The 22670-nt window shown below is 29.4% G+C and overlaps 2 protein-coding genes and 2 long non-coding RNA genes across 8 annotated transcripts in view; 2 read left to right on the forward strand and 2 right to left on the reverse strand.

The window, feature by feature from the left end:
- LOC149885459 (uncharacterized) overlaps nt 1-4318 on the forward strand; it is a 6340-nt gene extending 2022 nt beyond the window's left edge. For 2 of the 4 annotated variants that reach the window (XM_090096060.1, XM_090096062.1), the window contains 14 exons: nt 1-75; nt 181-230; nt 451-505; nt 700-876; nt 996-1141; nt 1241-1355; nt 1640-1732; nt 1854-2034; nt 2160-2249; nt 2418-2492; nt 2579-2648; nt 2948-3013; nt 3143-3330; nt 3512-4318. The exon at nt 1-75 is cut by the window's left edge. In XM_090096060.1, the coding sequence (XP_089952186.1) occupies nt 1-75; nt 181-230; nt 451-505; nt 700-876; nt 996-1141; nt 1241-1355; nt 1640-1732; nt 1854-2034; nt 2160-2249; nt 2418-2492; nt 2579-2648; nt 2948-3013; nt 3143-3330; nt 3512-4155 (2025 nt within the window). In that variant the 3' untranslated portion in view covers nt 4156-4318. Of the gene's footprint in view, nt 76-180; nt 231-450; nt 506-699; nt 877-995; nt 1142-1240; nt 1356-1639; nt 1733-1853; nt 2035-2159; nt 2250-2417; nt 2493-2576; nt 2649-2947; nt 3014-3142; nt 3331-3511 lie in introns of those variants that run through there. The other 2 variants (XR_016455018.1, XM_090096063.1) reach the window with 2 other exon arrangements.
- Nucleotides 4155-5414, reverse strand: LOC149885460 (uncharacterized). 2 transcript variants are annotated; one of them, XM_090096064.1, is made up of 5 exons: nt 5348-5414; nt 5048-5238; nt 4779-4923; nt 4620-4685; nt 4155-4490 (listed from the first exon to the last, which is right to left on the reverse strand). In XM_090096064.1, the coding sequence occupies exons 1-5, from the start codon at nt 5373-5375 to the stop codon at nt 4297-4299; spliced, it is 624 nt and encodes a 207-aa protein (XP_089952190.1). In that variant the 5' UTR covers nt 5376-5414; the 3' UTR covers nt 4155-4296. The 2 variants fall into 2 exon arrangements, with proteins under 2 accessions (XP_089952190.1, XP_089952191.1); XM_090096065.1 differs by having other exon boundaries at nt 5048-5234; nt 5348-5401.
- Nucleotides 5415-8052: 2638 nt separating this feature from the next.
- Nucleotides 8053-12655, reverse strand: LOC149885461 (uncharacterized). Its single transcript, XR_016455167.1, has 3 exons — nt 12378-12655; nt 11062-11141; nt 8053-8260 (listed from the first exon to the last, which is right to left on the reverse strand). It is a non-coding gene; the product is annotated as an uncharacterized LOC149885461 (long non-coding RNA).
- Nucleotides 12656-15613: 2958 nt separating this feature from the next.
- LOC149885462 (uncharacterized) lies at nt 15614-18327 on the forward strand. Its single transcript, XR_016455121.1, has 4 exons — nt 15614-15684; nt 15912-15971; nt 17870-17922; nt 17999-18327. It is a non-coding gene; the product is annotated as an uncharacterized LOC149885462 (long non-coding RNA).
- Nucleotides 18328-22670: the final 4343 nt, after the last annotated feature.

Below are 22670 nucleotides of genomic sequence, written 5' to 3' on the forward strand. Positions count from 1 at the left end.
TTGGAGTGTCATTGTTCCCTAGATAAACTTTGCGCAACTATCTCCTTGTGGAATGGATCTTTGTTACCAACATATGTAAGCATTAAAAGATTTTATTATTCATTTGAATTAAATTTATATAAATGTAATTTCATATTTTACAAAATCAGTATAGTACTAAAAACATTTTTATACATGTAGATAAAAAGTATCTATAAAATCTTGAACAACTCATCCTTTGAAGAATACAGGTTAGTGGTTTACTGTGTGAAATTCTTTTTTCTCAGCTCATGAATCTGTCAAATAAATTTCAGCAGTATTTTGTATAAATAAAGAATGCTTCACAAGAATGGTAGTTAATATATATTAATACAATTTTTAAGTTATTTTTTGGATATAAAATTGAAAGCCTAAAATATAACTTAAATTATTTGGAATGTCATTTTATATTCTACTGATGTTTTTACATAGGTTTTTCAGGCATTCAATAGAGATTCAAGTTGAAAAATGCACACTTTGTCCAAAGGTAATTGCAACATAATTATTTTATTAAAATTAGTATTTAAGTCATATTTTTTTGGAGGTTTTATACCCTATTTATAATATGTTCATAGAAAATGTGTTAACACATTACTTGTTAATCACAAATATAGGTATTTAAATAATTTTTGTTTTTAAAGTTACAAACATCCTAAATATTAATAAATCTACCTATTTTAGCCTAATTCTAATGGAGTACTCATTGAATGTATGGATGCATGCTTTGGATTTGTGCGGAAGAAAACTGCTGGCTCCAGTTTTAATAATCCTAAATATAAATCACTGTTATTTGCTGATCGGGATGATGTAGATAACTTTATTGAGGCACATTCAAAAGAGATTAAGAAGTCTGACAATGTATATTTTAGTAAAATATCTTAAAAATGTATCAAACTATAAAGCAATAAATATTATTTTATTACTATATACTTGCATGTTATATTTTACTTTTTTTCTCTTTTTCTTTCATTTTGTAGAATTGTAGTCAATACAGAGCTGGAGAAATAATTGAAAACATACGATCAAAAGGAAGAAACGAAAAGTATGATGAAAAAGGTGTTTTTGGTAGAATTTGTCGACATGGTTTTCCAAAAGGATTTGTTAATTTGAAGCATGGTGAAAGGCAAGCTCATTTTTTATTTTAGTTATTCATAAAATTGAACTTTATTTTTTAAACTTGAATTTGTCTATTGTTTTTTTTTTTTTTTTTTTTTAATTTTAGGATATCATATGCTGTTTATGAGTTAAAGCGGATGATTGAACCATATGTTGGCTCAACTAATATTGAAATCAAATGCATGTATGATATAGCTTGCATTCTTCATAACCACCTTGAGGTAATATATTTGGTTAAGCTTCTTTTTGTATTTTTTATAAATAAGCAAATATTGTTTTGCTTTGTGATAAAATTAAAACCTAAGTTACAAGTATTCTTTTGTTGAAGAAACTACTACAGATGATGTATAAGGTAAAATGAAATATTTAATTAGTATAAAAGAAAACTCCTTTTTTTGTATTTTATAATATCATTTACTGGATGTACCAAGAGAATTCCCAAATATATTTAATGGTGTAATGTATTAATATAAATGTTATATAGGTTAGTCTTTTCAAATTTTAGAATAATAACTGTTACAACCTTGGCAGTTGTTTAGACAAAGTTCAATTTGGTATACCCATTTTTCATGCATATGTTCATATCTCTAAATGTCAGGTAGTTATAATTTCAATTATAATAGCATTTATTGGTCTTTTTTAAACCATGAAAAAAAATATAAAATTTTGTTGTTGAAATACTAATAACAGAGTAATGAAGGTTTTCCTTCAATGTTCAGATGACCTATTCTCCTCGGCGTGTTAAGGGATTTGGTTTAACAGATGGAGAAGGTATAGAGAGAATGTGGTCATATTTAAGAAAGTTTTGTTACATGACAAAAGAAATGACTGCCAGCAGAAGAACTGATTTACTAACAGAAGCTTTATTACATTATGCACAAAGAGTGAGTCGAAATCAAGGTATTGTTTATGCTTTTTTTTTTTTTTTTTTTTTTTTTTTTTTTTTAAGATTGGCTTTGTATAAAAAAAATCTCTATTAATGATCAGTAAATGTTTTTTTTTTTCATAATAGCTTTTTCTTTCAGGCAGGTATTTGGAATGTAACTTAAAAAAGACAAAAATTTTAAAAGAAAAATCTTTAGCAGAACTGCAAGAACTGACTGGGAAACTACCATGTAAGTTTTATTTTAAATTATTTTGTTGATTTGAACAATTAAATTAATTTTTATATGTACTATAGAAATCAACACCTATCTAATTATCATAGAAATGAGTTAGGTTGGATGCAAAAAGAGTGGTTGGCTGAATCATAAATTTATACATAACATTTTTTCTCTTGACAGCCGAAATTATTGTTACTGATTCACTTGTAGAGGAATGGAAAAGAGAGCAGATTGAACTTTTAGAGGCAAAAAAAGGTACCTTAAATTTTTATTAAAGTTTTTTTTTATGAAGTCAAATAATTTTTTAATATATACGTGTATAATATAAGATATATCTTTAGTATCATGTTACACAACGTCTTCCTGGGAAGTTGACTATGCTCGTCTGTTATGGGATCACTTTCAGTTGAGGTGGTAGTTAGTCATTTGTTGAGTTTTAATGTAAAACTGTTTAAAAATATTTTTAAAGTTGTATTTTTCATGACAATATTTGTGATTTAAATGGTTAAAAAACATGATTATGCTTCATTTCTTTTAATTTCAATGAAGATACTTTTAAATAAATTTAATAACATTTTATAAAATTTTTTTGAAGTGTACAGTGTAATGTGTTTTTTTTTTCTTTAAATACATGTAAAGAATAATCCTCCCTAATTTAACAATAATCTCCCAAAAAATTATAATTTCCCAAAATTCCCTTTTTTTTGTAGAAACTCAATTGCATCATCACAGTTAAATGGAAAAAATCATAGAGATCTGATTACTAAAGCATGCAGGTATAAGGTTACTTAAGGTTTAAGATAATGTGATGATTAAGGACTTTTTTTTGGTCTTTTTTACTAAAACTTAGTTTTGTTTTATTTCAGTTTCTGCAGAGTGAATAATCAAGTTATTGGTATTTTTAGGTTGGATGAGAGACTTTCAAAAATTGAAAGAAAAAATAATGTCAAGGAAAGATGGAAAAACTCAAATCCCACTTTTATATTAGGAGTTAAAGTTGTTGAAGAAGAAAGAAGAGATTCTATTCTCATGAAGCTGCATTCATTGTCAATGGAACGCCACCTCAAGTTGATGTTAAAAGACAGATACTCTGGTAATATTTTTTTAGTAATTATTTACAAAGTTTAGTTTTAAAACACATTAGAGGTTTAGATAACTTAATGAAGTTGTAAAAATGATCTACGATTGGTTTTACCTAAAACTAATTATACGAAAAACTAACTTTTCACTTAGTAAATCATTTTTTATGCATTTTTATTTGCTTTGTCATGTAGTTGGACAGAAGCAAGCTATTCGACTGGCACAGCGTGTTAACCAGCAAACAAAAAAAATGAAGATAGAGTTATCAAAGTATAATGCACAGTTGTCTCTTATTAAAGAGCATGTTGACCTTGCTCTGGAACCATTAACTTTTGAAAGTGTAAAGGATCCAAACTCCAAAATATTTTATAAATTCGCAACTAGAACGCTATCACAACAAATCTCTTTTGATATAAAAAGTCGTATTATTGAATTAAAAGAACTTTTATTGCGATGTGAAGAAGAACGGTCTTTGCTTCAAACTGAGTGTCAAAGTCTTTTGGATTCAAAATTAGAATTACTTTCTGTACTTACGCAAAAGTGTGAAGTACTATCATTTAACATTGACAATTATTCTAAGGGTTTATCGGCATTATTAAAAAACAAATTAATGCAAGTGGAACATGAAATTGACACTGATAAAAATGTGTATGAGAAATTTGGTATCAAGCTCCCCATTGCTCTTAGTGCTCCACAGTGTGAATATCTTGGCAGCATCAATACTAACGTTATTTTACCTAGCGAGTCTAACCAATCTGATAGTGAAGAGTCGCTGGAACTTTCTAACTCAGAATCTTCTGACTCTGAATCAGATTATAACTTTTGTACTAATTATTAGAGAGTAATTATTGTTTTTTATTGTTCAATATGTAAATATTTGTGTATAACTTATAATACTCTAGTAATGCTTTTAAAATGTAAAATTTCTTTTGAGCCTCATTAAGTCCATGTAAAACTTCCTTTAACAATAAATAATATGTCATTTTTCATTAATAACAAAAGTTATTTGTTCTTTTATCTTCATGATTTTATTTATTTGTTTCTTTCCGTAATCGCACGGCTTTTTAATGCTGCCATCTTTTTTTCTCCACTCAATATCCTCTGGGATCCCTTGAATAATAAAGTTCCCTTTTAAATAAGGAACCTTTGCAGTTTTGCAATTGATTGCTTTAGCTGAAAGCAAGGTAAAGTTTAGTTAGAATTGTGGCACGTTCACAAAAATTTACTTCTAAATCAAATTTGATGAATTATATACCACAAAGTCGATGTATAATATCTTAAAAATAAACAATTTTACTATACCATACGATTTGTTGAACAGATCCTGCAAATCTTGATAAGAATAGGATGGCTCCTTTTCTTTAATCTCTAACATGATATAAAAGAAAAAAACTAATAAGAAGGCTGATGAAATTTGCGATATTAGAATAAAATGACTTCGTTAATTTTTATAAAACTTACCAAAGAACTTCCTAATCTCAATATCAATTTTGATGTTGCTGTTTAGGCATTCTATCCCTCGTTTAGACCCATAATAAGAAATCTCATTGTTCTCATCAACTAATATGTTAGCACTTTCAACGCCAAGTTGTTCAAGAACAGTTATCTAAATAAAAAAGAAAATTCTAATGTAAACAATAGCTTTAAAATCTATTAATGATTATAAACTTTAACTACAAAAACTTTAAATTTTTCAAAAATAAGAAAAACCAATTGAAGATAAAACTAACTTCATTTAGAAGTCTCTTTTTGTGCTTCTTTAACAGATGTTTTTTTTCACTTTCTGACATACTTCTGACGTCGACTTCGTTAATTCGTTTCGCTTCTTCTTCGCATCTTTCTTTCTTTGATGGGCTCAACTTTTTCCATTCATTGGAAACCAATGTGTTTCTCATAGAATTGCCAAGACCGTTTAACCTACCTTAGTAAACAATATTTGTGAAATTGTAGATTAAGTCGGTAGTTATAGTGAAAAGTAATTTAGAAACAGTAAGCCATCACAAACTATACACAATAAATTAAAATATTACCTTCTCTAGACAATTGGCTGTAAAACATATTCTGTGCAGTAAGCCGTCTGTCTCCAGCCTTTTTTTTGTAACTATATACTTCTTCGCAGGAAACATTCTCAGGCTGTTTCCTCTTTTTCCCTACTTTGGCATTTTAATTACCAATCCATTTCTATTAAAAATACATTACATGATGCGAGATATAATATGGTGTGAAAAACTTTAGTTTATTGTTAAATGTTTTTTGTTAAATGTTTTGTTAAATGTTTTCAACTGGAAAAAACATTATTTACCTTTACTTTTTCTATTGGAAGGATTGTTTCAGCAGCTGCTGCTTTGACTTTGTCTTCCATTAAGGTAGATGTCATACCTGATTCATAATGTTGAGTTAAAATAACCTTTACCTCATCATCCATTTTTGCATATTTTTCTGGCCTCTTGTTAGCCATGCCTTAGGTCATTTACAATTTCTGCAAATTTTTACAATAGGTATTAATTGTTTGATGGGTTTTACCTTAAATTATTTCTACGTTACTTAACCAACGTTACTAAATTCATCTTAACTTTTTTTTTTTTTTAATTGCTAATTAATTGTCAGTTGCCGATGCCATGAAAGATTACGAATGAAGGTTATAACGGTTAAATCACTTATCCGAGTTCAACCTAGCCCTCTCACGTACCTTTAAAAAGCAATAACTTTGTATTAGATTTGGTCACAAGATTTTTATAAAGTTTATTTGGTCAAATTAGTACTAAGTTACTTTTCGACAAGAAACTTATTTCATTAAGAGTACGAGGATTATTTCCTAGTTTGTGTTCTGTTCAGGGACCTGAGGATTATATTACATTGAATGATATTAATAGAATTCAAATAATTTTAGACTGTAAAACATTTTATCTTAGTTGTTAACATGTTTTCAAACTGCATTTTGTGTACTTTTTCTGTCTTTTGATACTTAAGAAATTCTAACCCTAACTTTTAGTACCAGAGTTGTAAAAAAGTATCCTTAAAGTAAGAAACTTTTTAATGCTAGTTCATTTGCTTAGTTTCTTATAAAAAAAAAAAAAAAAACGTGTATAAAGTTTAAAGGAATAGAAAAAGGAAAGGAAATAAACCATCTTTAAAAGCAATCAACTATCAATACTAATAGTTACGAACAAAATAATTCGTTTACACTCAATTAGCCTGTATGTCTTCATTAAGTATAAACTGGTTGGTATTAACACCTTTTTGTTTCATTATAAATTTCGAATTTTTTTTATAATAAATCACTAATTTTCTTTATGCTGCGCAAATTACATCGCTATATCAAATTCGCTCAATACATTGCTGCCATAAGATAAGTTCAACATGCATTTCATTATGTTTCTTGAATACAAACTTAGAAGAACCAAAACACGTTAATTTCTTTTTTTTTGCGCTTTAACTGTAGGAACTGTAGGATGGTTTCTTCATGTAAAGATTTTTTCAATACAGATTAAAGAGAATATCAATTTAAAGTGCAATTAAAACTGTACATTAATTTCTAAGTAATGTGAAATTTTAATTGCATTTTAAATTGATATTCTCTTTCAGTCATTCTTTTAAATAGCTTCTGTAATAGAACTACTAACTGCAGAAAGGGATCGTGTCCATGTTTTAAAAAAATGTTCTACACTTAAAACAAAATACATTAAAAAAATTATGTATTTACCTTACGCACTTACCGTTGAATAGCTAGGAAAAAATTGAAAAACCTAAGTTTGAAAATAAAGTGTCAAAATAGTTTTTTGTCTTTCTTGTAAAATCCGGATTTGTGGACTTGTAACCTTTCTGCAGTTAGCGATTCAGTTATACAACATGTTTATCTTCTTTTCTTATACTTTGTTCTCGGAAGAAAACCATAAATAATAGAAACCATATCAAAATAAACAATCTATTTTAGGAATGATTTGGAAAATGTTCTTGAAAAGAATGAGAACGAAACCGATACACCAATTAAACGATGAAATGCAGCAAAAATAGGATTTTAAGCAAAGATTGTAGTCACCACATATCCTATTATCAATTATTAATTAAATATTAATGAAAAACCTGGTCGCTGATTTCACCTCTTTACAGAAAACAAGGAAAAAATTGAAAAACCTAAGTTTGAGCTAACTGCAGATTTAAGCTAAGCAGCTTAAGCTGGATCAACACGACACACAACGCTCGGCACTTTTCCCAACCACCGCAAGTTTAATTTAATGGCACTTTTCCTAACCACCATCTAATTTAATTGAAGCGCTGCGTTGTTCGTTATTGTGGCTCCCGTTACCCTCAAGCAATAAAAGTACTGGAATACATCAGCTGATTAATTTTAGCTCATTAGAAAATTTAAAAGAAAAAAAAACTAGAGACCGCCGATTCGTAACTGTTTATCGGATTGCGGATTGTGCACCGAATTATCTATGCTAAACGGTTCAAATAACTTAAGAATTGATTTGATCCGAAAATAATGAATCGGAAAATAATTAGTTAAAATTTTTTCGGATTGCAATCCGATTCGATAGTTTCGGATCGGATTGCAATTTTTTCGATTTGGAATCTGAACCGATATTATTTATACGGATTTATACGGATTCAGAATAAGGAATGCTTTTGAAATAAGATTCATTTTTTTTATTTATATTTTTTGGCTGGGTTTTTGATGCCTAAAAAAAACCCGTAAGGTAATTTTAATAAAGATATAAAGAAAACAAAAAAATACAGCAAGCATAATATATCTTTGAATCGTAACGTTATAAAATATTTGAGAAACAAAAAACAATACAAGTTTTGGTGAAAACTGTTGAGCCACTTTAAAAAAACAAAATATTTCAGATGATATATGAGAAAGGATTTCTGATGCTTCAGTTGTTTCTTGCACCAAATTTTTTTAACAACGATTTCTACAGTTGTATTTTGTTAATCACCTAAATATAAAAAAAGAAAAATTATACGATGTCAGAGGAGGTATTTTTCTTATAAAAACCTTTGCACTTTTGTAAAATGTTTGTATTAAAAAACAATAAACTGGTTAAATCAACTTTCGTACAGAAACTTGCGCAATTGTTATTCGCAGGTTTTCCAAAAATACCTAATAGACTTTTTATTTTTATTAACTATAGTAGAGTGAACTGAAGAGTTTACGTTGGTGAAATGGCACCTTGGAAGAGGAAATTAGGTTAACAATATCAGTAACATAATCATCTTCCATCAACATAAAGACGGAAAACATACATCCAAAAAAATTTAAGCTCTAATATGAAAGTAACTACATATAAGTGTTATCATAACCTATTTCCAATTCAAGATATATAATAGATATTGTATCCAAAGATTGGATGTAGAATAAAAGATGATTTTAAAGATGCTGCAAGGGAAACTTGGAACAAAATCAATAGGGAAGAGGAGGGAGCATTGGTAGACTTGCAAATATTCAGCCATTTTAAATCAATTTCAACTTTTGAATGCAGATACCAAATGTTGTTTATAATCATTTCTTTCACAGAAAATATTGTTAGGTTTTAAGCATTTGTTACCTGTAAATGTACCTTTTGTTTATTTTGCCGCCAGGTTGAATTTTTTTCACGTTTAACTGTGTATGGTGAATACAATACTTTTAAGTTAAGGGTGTTTTTTAATGTTTTAATTTTTTTAAACTAAAGTTTAAACCTAAAACTCATTAAAAATAAAAAATTAAAAATTTTTTATTACAAATATTTCATTTTGAAGCACTCATTTGTAAAAGGTGAGGATTGGTACATTGAAATCGGGTAGCATTGGTACAGAATTTTTAATATCTGATTTGTAGATTACATATATACTTGGTACAGTGTAGTAAAATATACTTTTTACAATGTGGTTCTTATTCTCAAATGCTTTGCTAATGTATAAACTATGCACTATGCAATTTAAATATAATTGTTTAAATACTTGTTATTTAAATAAATTATCTTCATGTTTCTTTCTATGTTATAAAATATTTTATTCATTTTAAAATCTGTTTAATCTTTAGAAAATTCAAAAGTATTATACTTAACCATTAGTATTTCTGAACATAAATTATATTAAAACATAGCTAATGCATTTAAAAAATAGCGAAAGTTATTAACCTCCAATTTTTTCTGATATTCTTTTTGTTTTTTAATTTCTTGTTATAACGTGCCAATGCTCCCTCCTCTCCCCTACAGAAGATATGAAGTCAATTTCATCCCAAATTATTTAGCTGAAGTCAATAAATTTTGGGTAGCATAACGAAAATTAAATTCTTCCTTAAACACTTAAGAAAAGAATACAGACAAAAAAATACAACTATTACTTAATTAATACATCAATCTATCAGAAAATCCTTCTAACAAGATGTTACACTAACATGCAACATTCATACAGCATTAGAGAAGGTCCTGATAAAAATCAAATTTAATAACAGAGTAAAATACAAAATTAACCGATAAATATACTTTAAGTGAACTTCATCTCATAATTATAATACAACAGTGGTAAAATTTATTTAATAAATTTAATATATCTGGTACTTGCTTACTATCTAGATGTTGGCAGCGGTTCAAATGAACTACTACTTTTTTTGCAGGCTCTTCTGCACATGTCTATGTTTATCTCTGCACACGTTTGTTCAATCCACTCACAAATATCACCAATTTTATTGGGTCTGTCCTTATATACAATATTCTTCAAGTAGCCCCAAAGGAAGAAGTCTGGAGGAGAAAGAACCTTGTCTACCTTTTGATCAAGCCAGCTTCTTACTTGACAGGAATAAGGGGCAGATGCCCCATCTTGTTGAAAGTACATACCATGTTGTTTAACTTGAGGCCATAAAAACTCTTCAAGCATTTGTAGATATATACCAACTGTGACTGAAATGTCAACAAAGTATGGACCAATTAGACCACTTGAATATTATTCCACAACACACTTTAACTCCATTCTTTGAATTGGACAGAGTATCAGTTTGTGCTGATTAGAGTAGGCCTGATAAGAACAAATGATGGTTTGTAATACCATTCATCATGAAGTGTCTCGCATCTGAACAAGTAATATTGCTTAGCAAGTTGAAATTTCGAAAGTCATGAAGCCATGGTTTTTTTTATATATTTAAATTAATAATTAAACTTTATATATGTATAGATTTTAAATAAATATATTTGGTAATTAGGAGCATTTTAAAACCAAAAGCATGTACAAAATTTATGAAACACCATGTACAATTCTCATTAAAAAGTTTTTTTTGCAGAAACGTCTAGTAAAAATCAGGTGTGATTGATAAATTTATAACTATGTATTACATAATTATAAATCTATTAACTACACCCTGTAATAAATAAATTTATAATTATATAAATAAATCATTACATAAAATAATTATAACTGGTTCTTCTGTTGTCAAGCTTCTATTTCTATCAACAACTAACCATATAGAATAAAGTAAATGCGGTAGTTCATTTTATTTTTGTTACAAATAAGTTTAAATAATTAAAAAAAACAAAAAACAACCAAACAAAACAAATCACAATTTAAAATTTTGAAAGGAAATGTGTTCAGCTTCACACAATTTATAAGGTACTTAACTAAAGATTTAACTTAAAGATTTTTTAAATAATAAAGTTCTATTTTAAGAAATTCTCTCCAAAGATTAAATATCAGATTAACCCACAAGAAACAGATATAGGGGATTCAATAAAAGCCACAGAGAAGATGAGACAGTTCTACTTACTATGGTTCCCTTTGAAGAGCTTTGTTCCCAACATGCTTCCCACTGATAGTGAATTACTTAAGAGATATTACTGGCTCAATCTGAACAAAAACATCAGGTACATAAGATTAAAAATCTAATTTTATTATTTGTTAAATAAGTATATTTAAGTGTATACATAAATACATAAAATTTATTACAGGCTGTATTTGACAGCACGTTAATTGTCACTGAACAGAGCATCAAGATGGTCAATAATTACTACACCCTAAAAATGCTTAAAACTCTGGATCTACCTTAGCTGCTACAAGAAGATGAAACATTTTTTGATGGAGAGCTGTGTCCTGTTTTCCATTCACAAGATAAATATCTTTGACTTTATCAAAAGTGAAACAGACAGGGATAATGAGGCCAAGAGGGAAAATGTAAAATTCCTGAAATAATGCCTAAGGAGAGACAAAAAGTAACCAAAGATTTTGAGAAAATGTTTGCTTTTGGAAGGGAGAAGCTAAAGAAAATGGCACAAGCAACAACGCAGAAAAAAAAGAGGAAGAAACAAGAGGGTGACCATATGGGTAGAACTAGAGTTATCAGGCAGTGACAACCAGACAGAACTTGCCTCCAGCTTAAGTCCAGCAGAAGTAGAAGGTCTGGTTGTCACTGCCTGAGGATTCCAACTGATTACTTTTCAGCTAGAGATAGTATATGAATTGAAAGAGTTTGTTTCCCTAAAAAAAAAGAATTCCTCAGCTAGTAATTTTTGCTCTTAAGGACATGGAAATGGAAACAGAGTCAAGACCAAGATGCTAAAGAAGTCATATGATGCTCTAGAAACTAAAGATCTGAAGAATAAGAAGCTTAATACTCAGATTAATATTGTTCTGTCAGCACTGGAGAGTTTGTCAATGAGCAGTCATACCTTTTTTATGTTGGAGATCACAGAGAAAGTGCTAGGAGGTTTGTGAAAAATACATGGAAACTTGTGAAAAGCTTCAGCCTTTTACTTCTCTAAATGTGTCAGTCAGCCTAACTTTTACACTATCCTGCTGATTTAATCCTACCTTATCTTCAAACCTAACCCAAACCTCAACTTTAAGACTACTAGATAATAAGGCAAGTTAAAAGTGAACATTAACAAAAACAAGATCAAGGCATCATAAATAGAATCTCACCAAATTATAAAAAATACAATTACCATTGAAGAAAAATTTTACTTTCATAATTTAAAAACTAAATGTAAAACTGTTCTTAAATCATCATAGTATTGTAAACAAAACAAAAAATAAAAAGCATTTTTAGTATATAGAGCAAAGAGTGTAGCTAAGCAGTATACTTACTTGGAACTGCAACAGTTAAAGAGAATTTTATAACATAATGATTGGGAAATATTAGTTTCAATAAGAATACATTACATAAATTGATCTGAATACAAAGTTCAAAAACGTATTCGATTAACTGTTTTCCTATTAATTGTTGAAAAAATTAATTTTTTTAGTGAAATTTAGTTCAGACCCCGCGCTCATTTCGGTAAATTTAGAATTAGTGTAAAAACCCATTAATCTAAATCATCGGATGAGAAAAAGCATCATCTGGCGTGGATACAACCCACATTCTAAAATTTAGAATAATAGATTCAACCCATTTAGAAGATGCGGAACTGGTGGAATGATTCATTTAATGAGGAGCAATTTAGTAAATTCGTTTACGACACTGTTTAAAGAACGTTGAAAGTGGTTATTTGCAGGGTAAGTGATTAATTCTTTAAAATACAATTGAAATAAAAATTTTAATTAGTTATTAGCAGTTATCCATTTTTTCCTCGAAGCTGAAAATGTTATGAAGAGGGGAAAATTATGCAAGTTTCCTCCATCCAATCAAACTTTTTCTACCTGCTCAATTTTCTTCCATCCCCTCAAATTTTGGAATATAATAGTGGGTAGTGGAAATTTTCTATATTTGTTATCTAACCCTCTGTAAATTCACTATCCATTTATTTTTGGAATTAAATGTAAATTTTGGTTTATCCTTATTTTAAAATCTATATATCTACGGTCTTAGAGATATAAAGTGTGTATATTATGTATGTATATAGACTGTAGTATAATATTAGCTTTCTATTATTATAGGTTTGAAAAATTCCTTTGGAAAGAAAGACTGTGTGTACAAAGTGTCAACAGTGGTACTATTGTGAATGTGTAAACTTATCTATCAAAGATGCAGATCACATTGATTACTTTCAATGCCAATGTTAAAACATTTTAAAAACGGCTATTTTCATAGCCGCAAATCTTCCAAAAATATTAAATTTTATAGATAACAATTTTGTCATATGGGGCAGGTGAGGCTCCTTAGCTCAGGTAAAGGCAACATTTGCAACTTACTATTTCTACTTTAATTTACTTAACAATTATATCAATTTCAAATTTCTTTGATAATTATGCCATATATATATATATATATAAATATATATATAATTATTTTAGAAGAAATTCCTATCGAGGCAAGTAAAAAAGAAGCTACTCGCTTTAAATGCATATGGCGTATTTTCGTTATGAGTATATTTTATTTAAAAAGTATTGTTTTCGAAGCTTAAAACTTAAAAATATCAAAATTTGTTAAAACTTAATGTTGAAATTTTATCTAATATTTTTCATTTCTTCCTCAATTCACATTCTTATAGTAAGAAACCTTTTCTGTTCTTCCTCTAATTTTAAAAGTAAAGCTTTTATATAGCAACAGTCCTATATTTGCCATTGTTTTTGAAAAGATTTAATTCTATTAGGGTTAGGATTTGTTTTTGTTTTTAATTGAGTTCATTAATCTAGTTTTTATAATGTCATGCAGTAGAAAAACATTAAAAATAAAATTTTGATATGTATGTATGTATGTATGTATGTATGTATGTATGTATGTATGTATGTATGTATGTATGTATGTATGTATGTATGTATGTATGTATGTATGTATGTATGTATGTATGTATGTATGTATGTATGTATGTATGTATGTATGTATGTATGTATGTATGTATGTATGTATGTATGTATGTATGTATGTATGTATGTATGTATGTATGTATGTATGTATGTATGTATGTATGTATGTATGTATGTATGTATGTATGTATGTATGTATGTATGTATGTATGTATGTATGTATGTATGTATGTATGTATGTATGTATGTATCTTTTGGGAACCAAGTAAAGCCATTAATACTAATACACCTGATAATCGCTTCATAGAGGCTTTGGAGTCGTCATTAATAACACCTGCGGAAGATCAGAGGTTGGATGAGGTATGTTATGAACTTAGTTACATAATTAGTAGGTCCATCACATCCAAATAGTTTAGATCTTTGAAGTTTTTTGTAGGTTCATTAGATTCTCATAGTATAGGTCTTATGGATTTTATTTATCTATGGTGAAATTAGAAACGAATATGTAAACATGGTTTAAATATTAGAATTAAGCTGTGTTCTAGGTATCTTTTTTAGTCTTTGTAATTATTTGTTTTAGAATGGAAATTTTTATCTGGGTTTCATCTTTCTATTGAATGATTAATTTAATTCTAATGGTAATAAAAAAATCTTTTGTTATTATACTGTTAATGGACTTGACTTAACTCAACTGGGCTGCACTTAGGAAATCATATAACAAATTCTTTATACTAATATTAACTAATAGAGGACAAAACTAGGAGAAAGAAAAACATTTGATCTAGGATCAAAAATTTTACTTGTTTTCAGCCCGTTTTTTATAGGTAATAAAAACAGGCAATACACTCTGTAAGGGAAAAATTACGGAAAAAAGGGTGATGACGTAATAGTTTTGGAAATGTTCCTTTTGATCTTTTTTCTTAAAAAAAATTTTTTTTTTCACCAAAAGTTGAAATGTCAAAAATATTTGCACAGTTTATTTCCATGCTTAACTTCAACTTTAACATAATTTCATTTTCCACTTCATTTACCACCATCACTTAGACTAAATTTCAACATCACGTTAAGCATCAACCGATTATCATTCCACCATATTTTATACACCTAAATATGGCATGACGTCATTGAAAAATACGAAAACGATTTTAGGTAGCTTTTCTCGTTTATTTGAAACATTTACTTTACGTTACTTTTCCACAAATCTTTATTGCCAATTACTTAAACATCTACTGCACTGGACTATAAACAAGTAGGTTTTGTTAAAGGTTTTGGTGGAGAAAAGTCAAAAAGTAATAATACAAAATCAAAGTTCGTTTTACTTGTTATTTACGGAAAAAAGTAAATGGCGATGTTATTCAACAATTTAACGAACTTAGTTTCCTAAAACACTGCAATTCGAAGCTTACCAATCAATATCTTGGCAATACTCCGTAGTGGCTATAGCCTGTTTCTTTCAGGATAACTCATTTTGCACGTTTTTTACTTTTATAATATAATTCCATTCTACTATTTTACTAACACCTATTACTTGATTAAGACTCTTGTTCATACACGGCCATTATTATACAAAACAATAAAATCTGAATGCAATTTAAAAACAAATAACAGCTGAGTTTAATCTCAATGCAAGAAAGTTCATTTACTTGAAACTTTTAAAAGTGAAAACACAATTAAACCGATCTCAACTTGGTTCATCTCAGATTTCTTGGTAATTTTTCATTCTATAAAGCCAGTTAGAACTTTTTATTGATTCGGTTTACGTTTTTGTCTTATTTCTTTTTTTGTATGGTTGGCTATTACTTGATTCAGATTTTCCTATTAAAAGTTGAGGTTAAATTAATGGTTTTAAATTCTTTAACATACTGGCTTATGTAAGTTTAAAAATGTGTTTAAAAAAACATTTGCTTTGTCGATCAATCATTTGTTCTTTTAAAGATTGCAAACAAGAATGATAGCAGAAAGAAGAATGGAGGTACTAGAGCACAAAATGAACCGGTACGTCATCTATATTTATTTGTTATCTTACTCTTTAACAACTTTTGTTTGATTGTTCGAATAATTGGGAAAAGGAGGAGAAAATATGATTTTGCAGAAGTGATTAAGTAAAGCAGAATGAAGAGAGGGTTTATTAATAATAACAAATTTTTAAACTGAGTATCAGAACTTAAATATGAGAATATTAACACTTAATCAGAAAAAAGTTGCAGAGAAAGCTTCTTTAACTGTATGAAATAGGCTAGAAAATCTGTTCAATATTAAAAGGTTATATTTCTTTACTCTTCTCGTCTTATTGGGTGAAAATACTTTCAAAAAAACATTGACTAGTTCTCATTCTCCTTTCGTTTTCTCTATCTTCTGAAAAAAGTAAAAGATATCTGCAAAGGTTGTAAACTTATCACGTTAGGCATTCTGAAAATTGTATAAAAAAATCAATTAAAAATGCTCGCGTTAATGAAACAGAGTACATAAATTTGTAGAAAAACATTGTACCTGGAAACTCATTTGGTTTGAATAAAGATTGCAAGTTAGTAGTACTATTGTTTAAGGTCATGTGCGAAAAAAACCTGCTTTATAAGTATTTCATTAATTATAGTAATTCTAGTAAATCAAGATTGCCGGGGAAAATTCCCACTTGTTTCACTTGTTCTGCTTTTGAGAAAATAGGAAATTTATATCAGATATTACATAAATGACTAATTAGTTTATCATTAAAAAAATAGATTAGCAACAGTACAAAAATAAAATATTGCAAACTTGAAAATTGTGCAATGTATGAGTCATTTGAAGCATTTAACTTTTATACTGTTCTTTTCAAAGAGATAATAAGATGTACAACTTTCAAAGTACAAAAGTGGTATCAAAACTTTGTCAAAATAAAAAGCAAAACATTGAACAACTTTGTCTGGCATTCAACTTAAATGCACAACCTTTTTGTTGCTAAACATTTATACAAGAAAATAATATTTTTTCTAACAAATGTTCGACAAAAAAAATTAAAAAATCACTTAGTCTAACTGAAATCAGCCTTAAGCAGACAAAATAAATTTTTGAATACACCAATACTCTATTTAGGTTTTCTCATTTATGCCTTGCAAAAGGTACTCTGCTGTTTTTAAACTGAAGTTTTAAAAATTAAGATCAAATACACACCAACTATTTGCAAAATATCCTATAAAAGGTCAAAAAATTCCCATAATAATGATTGAAACTAAATACGTCAAGTAGAATAAGCATTGTTGGCTACAGCGTTACATAAAGTCACCCAAGATTGAGCCTAAGATTGCCGACAGCTAATCACTTTGTTAATGGTCTTTCACAAGTACATTTCAACAAAAATTAGTTAAATAAACAGATTGAGCTTTCAATTGTACGTTAAAAATGATATTGTTCTTTAGCATATTGCTTTATTAATCATTATTTCAAAATAATAATTGAGTCTTTAAGCAAATCTCAATCATGCAGGCATTGCTGAATAAAAAAGTTGGTAAGTTATCTTTCAAAGTTGTTATTTAGGGAAATACTGAAGTCTATTTATTTTTCTTCGGAAGCAGAGACTATATAAGTCTAGCTACTTTAATTGTAAGTAAAAAATTAATTGGTGGATGAGGAGTGCCTACTGGAATACCACGAGGTCTAAATTTTTATATACCCCTTTAATAGTAAACAGTGTTATTTCATTTTCCAACATTTTGAGTTTAGTTACGAAGGGAGTTTAAAAAATATATAATTAGGATATATTAAACGGAGTACTTGGTTTTTAAACTCCGCTAATTTACTTTGACGCAGCACCACTTTCCTTACACTCGTTTATTAACCGTGAAAATAATTTGCGACATATTTAAGAGCATTTTAGTGAAATTTATTATTACCAATAACGGACTTCTTTTTCGTAGGACTACTTTAAAAGGCGACGTTGGAATGAAAAAAGAATTCGATGATATTAAGGGTAACTTTAGTATATTCTTTTAAATTCCCAATTGAGATGCATTTTCGATTTATACAACCAAAACTGTCTTTTTTAGTTGAAAAAGTTCCACAATATGTATTCACGAAGCTTGCTGATTAGCTGACTTATGATTGTGAAAAATATGCTCTGTTTTTTTTGGTTGATGACACAACAATTGAAAACGCAAAAGAAGAACTTGAAACTACGCGAGAAAAAACTGCACAAATACTCGAACAATGGCGTAAGAATTATCCATCAAAAAAATTACTGTTTTGCAACCATAAAGACTTGATCATTGAGTGCGAACGAAGTAGGTACTTCGATAATCATAGTTTTCATGCCGCCTTCGTTAGGAGTTCTGCCGCTAATTTAAAGACGCTGGATATTACTTACATGTATCAAAAATTACAAAGCATGCAAAAAATGCCATCTAATTTCCAAAAACACGATGGTTCATAAAAATGTTTTATTTACCATTATTTATAGTTTGGAAATAGAGAAATTATATTTTTTCGAATATAATTTGCCTATTTCCAAACTATATATAATGGTAATATTTATAGTTTTTCGCAAATATTTAAGGTCGTTTGATCAACAAAAACGCTGAGCAATATTCCGTATTTAAATTAGCAATTACATTTGATTATTTATTTTACAATACTATTCATTTAGGAATATAAAGTCAGAACTAAAAATGTGCCAGGACTCAAACTTTGCTTCCAAAATATCATTTCCCACCCTCTTGCGGTGCACTACTTTACTCCTCTCCTTCAAAAGTTCCAAGCTAACAATTAACGTTTAAGAAACGTTGTCCTGGTGTTAGTTTAGGTTTGTTTAACGTTCGCTGCAAACGTTACGTAAATTAACTTTTGCGAATTCCGATTTACAGTTCTTAAACGTTCGCATTGAACGTTCAATTAACATATGGCGAACACTGTATTGACGTTCACTGCAAACGTTATTTTGACAGCTCTTGAACTTTTATATATATATATATATATATATATATATATATATATATATATATATATATATAACTTTTTAGATATCAATTATATCAGAACTTTTTCATCAAATGTATGATAAAATTTACTAATAAAGCTTATAAATAAGGCAGTATCTGTTGCAAAGATTGTAAAGTTCTTAATTATGGTTTTTAAACGGACGGATAATTAAAAACAATAAGTCATAAAAAGACTTAAAAATTAGGATTAGCGATAGGGTTAGGATTTCGTTTTAGGGTTGAGGCCCAATTGTTGATCTGCAATTACCTTAAAAAATACTTCTGATCATAATTTCGAGAATATGATGGCGGCAATCTTGGTAAGCTGCTCCCTACCCAACATGAGGTCTAAATTTTTATAAGCCCCTTTGAGTCTTCCTGTGTTTGGTGCTGTGGTGTTGAAATGAATTGGCTTAATAATATGGAAGACACCCCATTCTTGAGAGGTTTATATACAGCTAGGGCTTGTTTTTCACCACTACTTCTCTCTGCAACCCTAACCCTAACAGTAATTCTTTTTCACCATAAGAAATTAAAACAGCGATTCATTTTGGTTGAGTTGGTTAAAAGTTTTCCGTCTCAATTAACTGCTTCGTTCTCTGATATACAAATTCGTTCGAATATTTTCTCTGGACATACTTTTTGCTGATAATGGATGGTGGTTTTTGACTCAGCAAACTCGAATTTAAATCAAGTGCTTCTATGGTAGCTATGAGTATTTGCGTGGCATTTCTATCATATACCTTACACCAATGCAATAACAGAGATTGTTTCATGATTAGAATTTCCCTCACCACTCTTCGTCCTGTTGCTACGAGATGGTCCAGGAAGTTTCTTGGTTTGTTGTGAGGTGCAAATAACTTCATCGTTTGTGTTTTCTTTTTCAACTCTGTCCGCATCTTCTTCATCATCAGTCACTATGAAAAGAAAAGATAAAGAAAAGGTCCCAACTAATTTCAAAAATAGTTAGGTAGTTTTGTACGCGTTTTTGTAAAAACAACAATAAAAACCAGGGAATTTAAACGCACCTAACAAAAGACCAGTATTCAACCTAAATAAAAGAATCTTATTAATATCGAATTAATTTTCAATTTGAACTTAATGGTTCATTTTGCCCGCTCTTTTGTAGTTTTCTTTTTTCAGCTCAAGCTAACTTTATATCAACTTCAAGTATAAAGCCTGGCTGACCCTTTTCTCTTTGTTTAAAAAGAAACTCCTAATCTTCTTCTTATTTCATCATGGCCAAGATATTTTGAGGGGAATCTCACAAACAATACATTCTAATCACTATTATACTTCTATCTGCCCAAAAAATACATTTATTGTTAAACTTTTCCACTTGTTGTGTGCCCAAACCCTAAATTGCCTCTGTGTACTTAGTTTCTTCTCTAAAATTTCTTTTTTCATAACTTTATGGTTTTTTAAACCCATTGATATACACCCTGAAGGATCAGCATTAGACATGACGCTTTTGAAATAAAGTAGAAGAAATAGGTTGTTGTATCAGTATCCATTCTCACACTTCGGTAGCTGGTTTGTTATAAAGCTCTACTGCCTGAATAAAATTTTTTGCTTTCTATTTTAGAGTTATTGTACATATTATGCACTGTATTAGCATTGAACGTTTCAGTAAATACAAGGCTAGACTTTTTGCCCACTTTTGAATTTTTCGCAGAATGGAATAAAAAGAAAAATATTGGTCAGCCTCAATTGACCTTTTATGTACTTGTTATATTCTATAATACATTCTGGTTTCATAATCTTGATTTTGTATTCCAATCGATATTGTGCTAGCAAAAATTTGTTTGAGTCAATGTTACAATACATTTTAATTTCTCCTTTATTGCAAGACGGAAAAAAGGCATTCTTTTGCAGATTTGGGTTTCCGTCTAAATACTAATTTAACTCTCTTGAAGTTGCTGCTTTTCAAAGTTACTGGCAATCCTCTAACTTTATCTAAATTTATCTCAATCCTCTAACTTTATCTAAATTGTTCCACAGGATCAAACCCTTAACCCTAACCCTAACCCTAACAGCCATTAAGAAAATTTGTCCTTTGGGCGGCCCCATTTTAGTTTTGTCATACTCTAACAACCATTTTCGATCTATCTACTCTTGCAGTTACTTTTCATAGTCTGCTTTAGCGCATGTTGGTATCCTGCACAGTGAAAACTTGTTATAAAATAGGTCGGGGTCTTCTTAATCTCTACTTTTCCATTTCACTCTCCATAAAACATCATTAACAACTGCTTGATGATCTTTCTTTTTAATTTCAATTTTGTTAACTTTGCCTTGGTTCGAAAATGCTGTCCCACAATAACCAGACCCAAAAATGGTAAGGCCGAGAATGTTGAACATATTCCAACTCTCCTTCTTGATGAAATTGGTATATGAGGAAGTTTTCTCATTCTCCTTCAAGTAATCATGCATTGGAACCATCTCAGCCCTTACTCTATCTCTTCCGAGTACCTTTCTTTCTGTGACATACAGAAACTTAGCCATCTCCTCCATCAACGCAAAGTTATTGCTGTCCTTGGAAGCCAAGAATATTACAACCAAGGAAGGGTTTAGATTCCAAGTGTGATTTCTCCACGACTTCAGTACTGACTCAGCAGTAGGTTCAATCTGGGCAAAGTGGCAAAAGTTTTACATTGATTTATGTGATTGTTTTACATTAAAAGAGAGAACTTTATTGTAACTTGTTACATCCAAGTTTAATGCTAAACCTCTTGGGTGATGCTTCGTATCCAGTTTCAACCTTCTTCTCAGATTTACTCAGATTAATGTTCTGTTCCACAAACTGATAAACCTTGTTAATCTAACTTTGTTAAAAAAATCAAACTGACTGACCTTGTCCCATAGATAATGGACGATCAGAACTGAAAATCCTGTCATCTCCAAAGAACCAAGACTCCAGAGAGGAGACATCCAAACTCACAGTTAGCACCATCTTAAATGCAGGATGATCTAGAAAAATATCAATCTTTGTCCAACACATATTAAAAGGAACAGATGTGATTCAGTAATTTTTTGTGGTATGGGGGAATTTTAAACTTAGTTTTGCACTGAAATTCTAATTCACATTCTATATCCATTTGACAACAAAATGACGAGGTTGGTTAACATGTAAAACAATATAAAACGAACCTAAAAGTTTTGTATTGAAGAGGGTAAGACACCAACTCTTTAAGTGGTTTCCTCGGATACAGATTACGAAGGTGAAGATAGTGTTAGACGATGTGCCTCCTCAAAGGAAGCTGGTTCCTCTCCATCATCTACAGGGTGTTTCCAACCAAGAATCTTTGTCATTAGCAATATTTTTTTACTCTATGTCTGCGTTTTGGCTGAGGACTGGGAAACTTTTCCTTTTTCTAGTTCTCATTGCTATACAACTAATACTTTAAAAATAGTTATCTAAAAAAGTTACACAATTTCACAAAAGTAAAATATACTTGCTCTTGTGGGGAATTTATTCCCCATTTCCTGAGACATTATGAAAATTATCTTTTTGTTAGGTATTTTATACTTCGTTTAATATGTTATATTTCAACTGACAGCGAATCATAAACTACTAAAAAACCAACATAAATTATAAAGTATAAAATTTCACTAGAGTAATTGCCTTGCGGATCACAGATCATTTGTTAGATTTATTTGATGATTCATTTTGGATTTGAATCGATGAGTTCGGACCATGTTTACTATTCCTGCTGAACCTTTAAAAGTGCCCTAAAATCAGGGAATT

The sequence above is a fragment of the Hydra viridissima genome, unplaced genomic scaffold (assembly GCF_058129835.1).
Source record: "Hydra viridissima isolate aposymbiotic clone 2 unplaced genomic scaffold, HvirCarnegie_v1 scaffold_8, whole genome shotgun sequence".
NCBI classification, from domain to species: domain Eukaryota; kingdom Metazoa; phylum Cnidaria; class Hydrozoa; order Anthoathecata; family Hydridae; genus Hydra; species Hydra viridissima.